Below are 12,625 nucleotides of genomic sequence, written 5' to 3'. Positions count from 1 at the left end.
TTTTTTTGCGTTATTTCAAAAATAATACTGCAACAACCAAACGCTGTGCTTTCCTAACCTACAAAACCTGTTTCTTATCACTTATTTTCGAATATTTCAATAATTTTTATTATCAAAACTACGAGTTTCCTAAAGCTAATATTTTAGGATTAGACTGCTAACTATGTAATCTATTCACCATATTAATTTCAACTCTCAACTCGTGCGATGGTAATGTACAGTTGAGCCTTAGACTGCTAACTATGTAATCTATTCACCATATTAATTTCAACTCTCAACTCGTGCGATGGTAATGTACAGTTGAGCCATTGCTCCAAACAAGCTCGCAACCTCGGTTCCATTGCTAAAAAGATGAAGAAAATATTTCTAAAGTTGGAATGTAACATCACAATAAACTTTGCAAGATCTTCGAAGAAGAAGAAGATCTTACATGAATTATGAGTGACAAAAGTAGGTATATCACAGAAGAACTAAATATAATGTTTCTGCAGATACTTACCTTTAAAATACCTTTGAAATCACTTTTCACTTTTAAAACTACTTTATTTCACTTCAATGCCGCGCGTTTTGTTATGAACATCGACCACTTGTCAAATTCAAAGTGACGTTTGCCGTCGAAACCGTAGACTATATTTTGATTTTTAACGAATTATCGAATAGAATGAGCAATCGTCAGGCTCTTGTAACTTTATCGTTTTCATTTAATCTTTAACGATTGTAGAAATGGAATAGACTGAGCAATTGCCACTATATATTTAGGCCCTCAGTATGGTGACTTTAACGATATGGTACGTGGTCGTTTTTTCATAAGAGTGAAAGAGATAGTTGCTCAGCCAGTAGGCAGTATTTTTCCTGCGTCAAAAGATCTCTGCGCTAAGCATGTTAATTAACTCGAAACATTCAGGCGTTTGTACGAGTAAATAGAAGTTGCACGTTCCGCGGCTAAATTTCGGATAAAATAGACAGACGACAGACATTCACAATTAATAAACTTATTGTTGATGTATATTAGTATATTATGCTTCAGGCCACGGTTAACGAATTTCTAGACAAGCCGATGAATACATAGGTTTACAATAAAACCAACAGCTCAACAGACAAATACATTAAGTGGTGGTCATATAATTAGAAACACTTGGTAGTCTTTTAATGTAACTATCATTATTATTGAAATTAATTGGAGGCTTAAATATTAATTTAATACATTACAATGTACACTCATATCCTAGTTTAAAAACAAGCTATAATATTTAGACAACCGAGACGAAATATAAAAAAATAACTGAAACAAAAGGTACTTGGCAGTCGGACAATTAATTAGAAAGAAACTTGAAACAAATAATGTATTCAACCACTAATCGTACTTATGAGCAATTTTTGCACATTTTGTGACGCGTATAATTAGTGAATAGATAGGTTTGGGCGCGCGTTTAGTATGCATATCTATAGGAGATAGGTCTAATAATACGTCTGTAGTGACTCCAAGACAGGATCGACTAAGACTTTGTAACGATGAGGCACTAATGGTATGGTCCCATACAAAAATACAAATTTTATTTTTTTCCTACTAAACTATTATATTTATGGCAAAATGTTATATGACAATATTTAGTGAGGACAATAGGATCTCTCGATTGGAGGTGTACTTAAGTGATTTCCCGAATCCCGAACAGGTCCAGGACCTTAAAAAATATTGTCGTAAGGCAGTCTCCATTTTCTGTCTATGTTCCTCGAAGTGTAGGTAAAAAAACTCCATCTATTCCGATCCCTGCTGATGACGTACATACATAGGGTGCACTATACGTTTCCGGAACTGGCCACTTATATAAACAATATTTAAAAAGTAATTACAACATTTGAAAATAGAACTCTTTGGCTGCAGAATACAGTTTGTTTCATCTGACTGTCACTTGTTATTTGATGTCACTTGTTATTGTGGCGTCATTTTAGAAATTGGTTGTCTACATTACCATGGAAATTGTCTACATTACGGGAAATTATTCATGAAAATTTTCGTAGTATGATTTTCTACGAATTTAAGTGTAACTGAACAGCTAAGCGGAACTGCTTTTGGCGATGAAGCACCGTGCAAGCCGACTATTTATAGCTGGTTTGCAGAATTCAAACGCGGTCGTGTGAATCTCAGTGACGATTTTCGTGATGGTCGCCCGTCCACTGCTGTGAACAACAAAAACATCGATGCTGTGCGCCGTATGATCAAAACAGACGGGCATGTGACATACCATGAAATTCGGGCATCTTTAGGCATAGGCATGAGTCAAATACAATCAATACTACACAAACATTTGGGTGTGAAAAAGCTGTGATCTCGGTGGATCCCACACAATTTGACTGAGGCCCAAAAAATTGATCGCGTCACTTGATGCAATGCCATGCTTACCATATCCAATGACGGGGCGTCAAATTTGGTGTGGGACATAGTGACAGGTGACGAAACATGGATTTATAGTTACGATCCCAAAACAAAGCAGCAATGGAGCGTCTTTCGAGATGAGCCGAAACCAACAAAAGTGGCGCGCGTGCAAAGTGCTTCTAAGCTAAGCGGATGATTGTTCTTTTTTTAATAAAACAAGACACGTGGCTACTGTTGCTTGGAGAATCGTTGTACCGTGATGGGTACACGACCATTTGTTTGCCGGAAGTTATTGGTAAACTCCGTAAATATAACCGTAAACGCCGTGCACTCTTGCACCACGATAATGCCAGTTCTCACACGGCCAGACAGACAAATGAAGTTTTGAAGGTAAACTAGGTTGACCTTATGAGCCATCCCGCGTACAGTCCCGACCTGGCACCTTGTGACTTTTATTTATTTCCAAAAATTAAGAACCAATTACGCGGTCAACGATTTTATCACCTGAAGAGGCTGTCGAAGAGGAGGACGAGTGGCATAAATGTTTACAAAATTGGTTCATTCGTATGAAAAAGTGCATTAACGCTAACGGAGAATATTTTGAGAAACAATAAATTCATATCTGACCATTTATTACACAATTTATTTCCAAAAATTAAGAACCAGTTACGCGGTCAACGATTTTCATCACTTGAAGAGGCTGTCTAAGAATATGAAAAATATGTTTCAGAGATTGTCACGGAGGAGTGGCATAAATGTTTTCAAAATTGGTTCATTCGTATCAAAAAGTGCATTAACGCTAACGGAGAATATTTTGAGAAACAAATTCATTTCTGACCATTTATAGTATTTTTTCTTATTCATTCCAGAAACTTATAGTGCGCCCCACGTAATAAAATCGAATTTAATGTTAATAAGAAGCAATAATAACATTTTCACAGATAAGAAATTTGTTCTAACAAAACAGTTTATCTGCTAGTCCTAATTGAACACATTATAGAAAGTCTATGGTATGTGTGTAGATAAAATACTGTTCACGGTTTCCTAGCTAAAAGACACAAAATTCCCGTTATTCTTTTTCTCGTATCGATGACATACACTATAATGCTTGCCATCGTCGTGAAAGGATTAGCCAATAGGCGTAAGATACTCGTCGATTATTGCCCAGAGTACCAAAAAGGTTGCCAAAACTCCCATATCTAATAGTTTTGTTTAACTCTTTTTTAATCTAATTTTTTTATCATAGCTTACAAAAAATACTATACCGTAACGTCTATTGCATGCGTAGCCTACACGCTCTTGTCCAGTTATTTTTTAATTGAACACAATTAGTTAAGGTTGCCGTCCAGATCTATAAAACATCTTATCGGAGTGTGCTATATGGCTGCTATTGTTCAGTTAATATTTTTATTTTTTACTATATTTTTATCGTGATGCTGTTTCTATGGTACCAATTGTAAGGTATTAATTGTATTGTAAGGTGTTAAGCTAAATTCTTAGGAAAAAAAATCATCAGTGAGATTTAACCTAGATGACGGAAAAAAAAGTAAATAACCAATTTTGAAAACATTTATGCCACTCCTACGTGACAATCTTTGAAACATATTTTTCATACTCTTCGACAGCCTCTTCAGGTGATGAAAATCATAAACCGCGTAACTGGTTCCTAATTTTTGGAAATAAATAAAAGTCACAAGGTGCCAGGTCGGGTCTGTACGCGGGATGGCTCATAAGGTCAACGTTGTTCATCTTCGAAAATTCATTTGCCTGTCTGGCTGTGTGAGAACTGGCTTTATCGTGGTGCAAGATGGTACGGCGTTTACGGTTATTTTTATGGAGTTTGTCAATAACTTCCGGCAAACAAATGCTCGTGTACCAATCACTATTCACGGTACAACGATTCTCCAAAGCAACAGTAAATTTTATTAAAAAAAGAAGCAATCATCCGTCAGGAGGCACTTTGCACGCACGCCACTTTTGTTGGTTTCGGTTCATCTCGAAAGACCCATAGGCTCGATTGCTGCTTTGTTTTGGGATCTTAACTATAAATCCATGTTTCGTCACCTGTCACCTATGTCCCACACCAAATTTGACGCCCCGTCGTTGGATCTGGTAAGCATGGCATTGCACCAAGTGATTTTTGAGCTTCAGTCAAATTGTGTGGGTGTTTCGGTGGACACCGGGAGCACGGATTTTTTACACTCAAATGTTTGTGTAGTATTGATTGTATTTGACTCATGCCTATGCCTAAAGATGCCCCAACTCATGGTATGTCACATGCCTGTCGGTTTTGATCATACGGCCCACAGCATCGATGTTTTTGTTGTTCACAGCAGTGGACGGGCGACCATCACGAAATTCGTCACTGAGATTCACACAACCGCGTTTGAATTCTGCAAACCAGCTATAAATAGTCGTCTTGCATGGTGCTTCATCGCCAAAAGCAGTTTGAAGCCGAGCGAAACTCCGCTGTGCTGTTAAATTACACTTAAAGTCGTAGAAAGTCATACTACGAAAATTTTCACGAGTTAAATCCATGGTGATGTAGACAACAAATTTCTAAACTACGTCACAATGTAAAAACAAGTGACAGTCAGATGAAACAAACTGTATTCTACAGCCAAAGAGTTCCATTTTCAAATGTTGTAATTACTTTTTAAATATTGTTTATGTAAGTGGCAAATTCCGGAAACTTATAGTGCGCTGTATGTATTACATTCAAATTTTGGAATATCTCTGAAAAACAAAACAAAACTTAGTCGAGATGAAGTTTTATTCGAAATGAAATGTCATTAGCAAACAACTTTGACAAATCTCACACGTTACTCTAGTTTATCTATGAATTTAAAAAAAGCTACGGACCTGTAAGAGTCGCAGCCGTGGGTTACCGTAGCGAGAGGCACATTTCAATGAGGAACGAGGAAAATAATCATAAATAAAACTTTACTACACGTATTCAGATCGATAATTCTAAATACAAACCCACACTTATTCAGTCTGTTCTAATACAAATCATACAGCCTAGGCTACAGTCTAGTACTACAGACCTGGGATGATTTGTCTCTGCTTAGGGGAAACACGATATGGCATTTATGCACCGGTTCCTCATCAGTAGTTTTGATTTCAACCAATGATTGCCTATAGTACCCTAATTCACCTGGCGCAAAAGAAAATGTGTCACGGAATTCTAGTAATAATTGATTCAATTCATCCCGCTTTTTCCCCTGTCAAGAATTATCAATATTAAATTCTATCTTTTTCGTATTTGACATTTTAAACACGTGGTCTCTATTTGCTTCCAGCAAATTAGCAAAATATAAATATTCCGACTGTTTAACGAACACTTTTTACAACTTTCTGGAATTGGCTCAATAGAACAACAATTATTTTTTCTCGACACGACGTCAGTCACAGAATTGAAAGAAACTTCAACACTACCATTTAAATTAATTTTTGACGATTGATGCGATGGGAATAGCTCTTTTAGCTTTTGCGCAATAATATCATACATCGTGTATGAAGAAAAATTGGTTTTATACCATTGAAGAAGATACGTTGCAATCACGTTTTTTTTTTTGTACATCTGACCAATTATTAATTACGCTGATAGCCTCAAACTGATTTATAAATTCGTCTACATCGTTTAACCCAGAAAACATCGGCGCTGCGACCCGATGCATATTCCTTCTTGCCCGTTTCACTAGCACGAGGATAAAAACAATAAAATATCTAATACAAATCAAAATTACGACCTTATATGTTTCTTCTTCCTTTCTTTGGAGATTTTTCCATAAAATCGTACAAAATTCCTCTCAAATCGGCGCCTCCACCATTTGTAGGGGTCGGAGCCGTGGGTTAGGGTAGCGAGAGGCGTATTTCAATAAGAAACGAGGAAAATAATCAAATAATCAATAAATATAACTTTAGTACGTGTATTCAGATCAAAGCTTTTTCTAGAACTACCACGATGTTCTTTTTTTACAATGCACTTTATTTTTATATAATTCTAAACACGAACCTATACTTACTCAGCCAGTTCTAATACAAAACATACAGCCTAGTCTACAGTACCGTGACATGCGTGAGAAAAGTTTTTATTTGCCGCCGTTTAGTTTGTTTTGTTGTTTATCACATCATAGAGAGCTTATAATATGTGCATAGATAAACCTACCGAAGCGATATCTATTCGAGGCATGGAATAGAAGCTGGATGGCAGATGCCTCTAAAGGGAAGCACTACCGCTTGACTCAAGAGTTTATCCCTCGCCAAGCCATGGTTCAGTAAGATGAAATTTAACAAAAAAAATACCTCCATTATTTGTAGACTACGACTTGGTCACGTCACAACTCCTGCCGACCTGTTCAAACTCAAAATTGTTCCCGACCCTGAATGCTCATGCGGGGCCTATGGGGATCTAAATCATATCTTCTTCTCCTGCCCCTCAATTGACCACATTGACCACGATACTTTTATATCCGAACTCCTGGCAATCAATGTCCCACAGTGTCACACCTTCATAACAAGTTTATTATATTTATGCATCAAAGATGTTTACAATATTCTGGCCTTATTTATTGAAAATAATAATATCAAGCTTTAATATGTGTGCCGATGTACAATAGCTACCCACCTTCCCAATCGTTTTTCATCCAAATTCCGTACCTCTTCCATAATCTGTATTTCTGCTTTCAAAACCCTTTTATTGGCTAAATGCGAAGGCAAACCCACTAATAATTAAAAAAAATCAAAGCAATTTGAAAAATGTATATCGTATACTAAACGTATTCTATTTAGTTCGTTTGAAATTAAAAAAGTCATTGGTATATGTAAAGTATATATTCAATACAGCGGTTTTCTTGTAAAGTTTCGAGGTAAGTTCGTGTTTTTATTCTATTGTGAAAATTTTAAGGAATCGTGTTTTCCCACCGTACAGTAATCAGTGTATATCCTCAATTATACTTTATATTTTTTCCAGTAATTGATTCAACACTTTCAGTGTTATGTGGAATCATAGAATCAACCAAAGCCATTTGAGGTTTTCGCAGGATTCTATCTAGAGTCGTTATAGACTCTAAATAGAATCCTGCAAAAACGTGCGGCTAGAGCAATTAAAAATTTGGGCCCCACAGTGTCTTTAAGTTCAAAGATATTAACATTCTTGCACTACGCTAGTGTAAGTCATTTATGAAAATTTAATTTATGTTATGAAGAATAGTAATTTTTTTGTGAAAAATAGTGATAAACGTAACGTTAACACAAGGAATAAAAATAAACTGGCAGCTCTTGACAGTCGTCTTCACAAAGTCACAAATTAATTTAATTTATTCTATATGATTCGGGTGGTGTTCAAAATTTGCCATTTACGAGATTTAAAACTGTAGTGAAAGAACGACTACGCTTAAGGTAAAGACAAAACAAAAATCCATGGTAGTGTTTACCTCTTGCTTTTTGTCTTGATATATCATATTTAAAACAATGCTGTAAATGATAAATGTATACAAGTCTTTATTTACAAAGAGCAAGCCCTAGAGTTTCCTATTTATTCTCTTAGGGGACTCTAGCTTAAGAATGAGTAGTAGAGTTTGATATAAAGATTATTTGAGTTCCTTTATCTATCAAGTAACTACTTAAATATAGCAAATCCTCTCATGTACACCCTCGAGATATTTTTTTTGACAGCTTGCCTATATACGAGCACTTAAGACTAGTCTCGGTATGAAAAAACAGTGAGTACCTATTTACTAATTTTCTAGATAGTTCCAGTGATTCAAAACTATAATGACTATAACCAAATCTTTGAATATAAATTTTCGTCCAAAAAATGTTTGCCTGTACCATTGACGTACCAACAAAGGTATACTGTTAATTGAAACTGCAATTTTTTTGTTCAAAGTATTTTTACTACCGTTTCTGGTCCTTTTGCTTTACTTGAACGATCACTTCATTTTGACAATGTAGACCGAATGGTTACTGAAGTGAACGCTATGGACAATATGGGAATGTTAAATGGAGTGAGAAAAAGCAGAAATGAGCAAAAATACTTATATGAAACACATATAATGCACGAGACATCACTGACAATCAATCAAACAATAGTACTGCATAACAAAAACAGCAAAGATAATAGTAAAAGATAATAGTGGTAGGGGTGAGTTACGTGTAAGGTTCTTGCCCCGTGAAGTGCATTCCATTATAAACAAAATGGTGAGGGGAAAGTCTCCCGGTCACGACGGGCTCAGCATAGAGCACCTAAAGTACGCTGGAGAGCACTTGCCGCGGGTGTTGGCCATGTTTTTCAACTCATGTTTGAGCCATAGTTACTTGCCCGATGATCTTATGTACACGGTGGTTGTACCAGTAATAAAGAACAAAACTGGGGATGCCTCTGACTTGTCTAACTACAGGCCCATATCTCTGGCTACTGTGATAGCTAAGGTGTTGGATAGTCTGCTTGATAAACGCCTGGATAAAGTAATTAACTTACATGACAATCAATTCGGTTTCCGGCCTGGATTGTCCACAGAAAGCGCTATCCTGTGTCTCAAGCAGACTGTCCAATACTATACTACCCGTAAAACGCCTGTATACGCGTGTTATCTGGACTTGTCAAGGGCATTTGACCTAGTTTCATATAACACTCTATGGCACAAGCTGGAGAGTGAGACTGGTTCACCATGCGAGTTGACTGCAATTTTAAAATTCTGGTACAGCCACCAAAACAATACAGTGAGGTGGGCGGGTGCTCAATCGGATGTTTACAGGTTGGAGTGTGGAGTTAGGCAGGGGGGTTTGAGTTCACCGCGGCTCTTCAACCTGTACATGGACGGGCTGATGGGTGAGCTCACAAGTACCAAAATTGGTTGTTATATTGATGGGGTTTGCGTTAATCATATATGTTACGCAGATGACATGGTGCTTTTGAGCCCATCTATCGGCGCCCTGCGCAGGCTGCTAAAGATTTGTGAGTCTTATGCGGTGGCTCATGGGCTCAGATACAATGCGCTGAAGAGTGAGTGCATGGTATTTAAAGCAGGTACTAAAACGTATACCATAGTGCCTTCCATTGATCTAGGCGGCACTCCTCTAAAGCAGACAAAACAATTTAAGTATCTGGGTCACTGGGTCACCGAGGACCTATGCGATAATGCCGATGTGGAAAGGGAGCGCAGGGCGCTGGCTGTCCGTGGCAATATGTTGGCTCGCAGGTTTGCACGATGTACAGATGAAGTAAAGGTAACGCTTTTTAAAGCATATTGCCAGTCTATTTACACGTGCAGCCTGTGGGTCAGTTACACGCGGCGGACATACGGAGCACTGCGCATCCAGTATAACAATGCGTTCAGGATGCTGTTCCGACTTCCACCTTTCTGTAGCGCGTCGACCATGTTTGCTGAGAAACATGTAGACGATTTCTACGCTATCATGCGAAAGCGTAGTGCATCGCTACTCCGTCGTATGCGTCTCAGTACGAACAGCATCCTGAGCACATTGGTGGAAAGATGGGAGTCCCCAATGCTGGGGCGGTGGATGCGCTTGCACACTGCTGCCAATGCGTAGCCAGTTGTCCTGACATTGGCTGGTTTTTATTTTATTATTTTAAACCTAACACTAGCTTAAGTATTTTTCGTTACTAACAAATATTATGGATGATTGTAAGTCTGAAATAAATGGATTATTATTATTATTATTATTATTATTATTATTAATAGAAAAAGAATATAAAAAAGCAGCGAGTTCGCGACAGTTACGTGTTATTGTACATTAAAATTATATTGAGTATACAGAACTTAAACCACAGTCGAAAACAAAAAAAAACATTCGCTTACAGCTATTTAGATTACATTTTTTTCACAAAATGTCGTATATAATTTTGACAAACGAAGTAGATTTAAAAATACTTACTTGAAAATCAAATGATGGATACGTAGATACAGTGTCGATATCGGCTGCACTCTCTTTCAGTAAAGGACATTCCTCGACCACTGGCGCCTGCCAATAAATAGGTTAATTTACGTAAACTACCATGTGCTTTAAAGTACCATAAATTAGGATAAATAGGGACAATTTTAAACTGAATATTTAGTGCTTGCCTATCATTATACATTTAATTGTAATGCGGGACAGAAACGTTTAAATTTGGGTTAATTATGTTCTGCTGTAGTCCTAAAGTTTCCCTCAGACGCATTATATGATCTTAATAATGTCAAATGTTTTAAATAATGTAAGCCATTGCTTTTTTTAAATAAATTTAAGACAAACAAATATAAGAAGAAGGCATAACGAGGTATATGCGTTGACAGCTTGTATTCCTGCTTGATTTTGAGCACTAAAAAGTGCTAGCAGAATAGTTATAAGTACCTCGATTGATCTATCAAACTTGTTCGGCCAATACGAGCTATAAAGCTCACAGATGTTTTTCTTCACAGGAAATCCAATAAAAATAAATAACTTTGTGCTCATGATTTGAAAAGTTTGAGGTTGAGGCTCGTGCCGTCGATCCAATCTCTAGCCTTGAACTTCAAACCAAACGACAAGTGCCAAATGTGTACAGTTGCACTTGACTCCAAACTCGCACCAAACTTATCGTCGTATTTGTTATAATGTTATTTATTTATTTAAACGCTTACCACCACGTACCAGAAAGTAAATTACAAATTTTCAGAAACAATTTAAGTATTTGTGTACGAAGGCTATAAACGTTTTTACTTTTTATCACCCATTACGATAATAACTGAATTGGAAACTATAATCAAACTATATACAGTGTTATTTTTAATTAACTCTCGAAACCTCTTCACTTGGCGTTTGATAAGAAAAATAACTATTATTGTACGGCTTATGAAATTCGTTTTTTTATTTCTTAATAAAAACTTATAAAACAATTTTTCAAAACTCGAACGGCCGTTTTTAAGTGAAATCGTAGAATAAAAGTTATTTGTTTTAATGAAAAGGCTTTGATTTAGTTACAAAAATAATGTTGTGTTTACAAAAGAATACGGAACCACTGGGATTGAATAAATAATACCAGTATCTGTGGGTACCAATATTTGAACGAGTACAGTAGTTGATGAAATCCGAAATAGTTGATAATCGCAACCCGACGACCTTTTTTACTTATATCTATTTATTTTACTCGATAAAATTAAATTACGCACATTTTATACTTGGGAGGTCTAGAAATTATAGCCTTAGTTATTTTAAACGTATTACGCCTAAAGGAATCGCAGAAGTCTTAAAATAGTCTTATACATTCTATGATCACAATTTGACGGAAGCTGAAACCATACACGGAAGGGAATGCTTAAATTATTGTTTTGTTTCATTTAATGTCGTTCTTGTCATAAATGCGCTATAAGGAATATCTGTATTTTAATTGCCCTTATAGAAACAATGCCAGGAGCCGTTAACAGCAAACGTGACATTTGTAATCACAGCTTATTTTATTTGTCGAGTGGACAGAATCGACGAGAACGAGGGCGAAGTATGCACAGCTTAATGGTTCGGAAGATTTAATATTGCGATATTTACCTAAGCTATTTATGTAACGTGATTTTGTGAATGACCTTTAGAACTATGTATATTGATTAAAGAGAGAAACATATGTCGTTCTTATCACCTAACGGCAAGTCGTCATTTAAGTTTACTTAAAGCGTACTCAATGCACCTACTTATAAATAATTCATAAAAACTACAGACCACGTAAAATAAAAACTATTATTTAGGATGAAATTTAAAAGTTGCAGTTTGATAAAAAAAATCTTTCTTTATCAATTCTAGTCGTCTTTCTTCACTTTGAGTCTGTTGTATTTTAGTATCGTCGAAGGATGAGCGACAGTTAGTAATAACTCGAGGCGGATATCATTTATAACATGTCGCTCATTTGTTCAAGGATATGTAATACAAAATCTACTTTACGAATTTTCAATTAGGTTTACCAATATTAGTTCAGTAAACAGGGAATACTTGTTATTGCTGTCCTATTTGAAGCACATAAAGAAGATGAACTCACTTTTTGCGCCTTTCGGACCGATGTGCTTCGGATGATCGTTGGTGACCGAGGTTCTATGTCCTCGCCGCTGATCAAGCTGTTAGCTGCAAAGAATTAACCCGTATTAGAAATGTATGCTTATTACATAGACTTGGTACAATACCTACCACGGCTAACAGCAACACTAACTGATTGACTACTGAAACTTCAATGCAGTTCAAAGCTGCTTTTGTGTTAATTTAAAACGCTAAAGCAGGAGACTA

The 12,625-nt window shown here is 36.5% G+C and overlaps 1 protein-coding gene across 5 annotated transcripts in view; it reads right to left on the bottom strand.

Annotated features, from left to right (window-relative positions):
• Positions 1-12,625, bottom strand: part of LOC113228900 (alpha-mannosidase 2x) — a 68,637-nt gene that overhangs the window by 9,666 nt on the left and 46,346 nt on the right. For all 5 annotated transcript variants that reach the window (XM_026462355.1, XM_026462346.1, XM_026462362.1 and 2 more), the window contains exons 3-4: positions 12,384-12,466; positions 10,277-10,363 (exon numbers count right to left, since the gene is read on the bottom strand). In XM_026462355.1, coding sequence (XP_026318140.1) covers positions 10,277-10,363; positions 12,384-12,466 — 170 coding nt within the window. The remainder of the gene's footprint in view (positions 1-10,276; positions 10,364-12,383; positions 12,467-12,625) is intronic.

This window comes from Hyposmocoma kahamanoa, unplaced genomic scaffold (genome assembly GCF_003589595.1).
Source record: "Hyposmocoma kahamanoa isolate Upper Pololo Valley unplaced genomic scaffold, ASM358959v1 100021, whole genome shotgun sequence".
In the NCBI taxonomy this organism is placed as follows: Eukaryota; Metazoa; Arthropoda; class Insecta; order Lepidoptera; family Cosmopterigidae; genus Hyposmocoma; species Hyposmocoma kahamanoa.
This window is presented reverse-complemented; position numbering and strand designations above follow the sequence as displayed.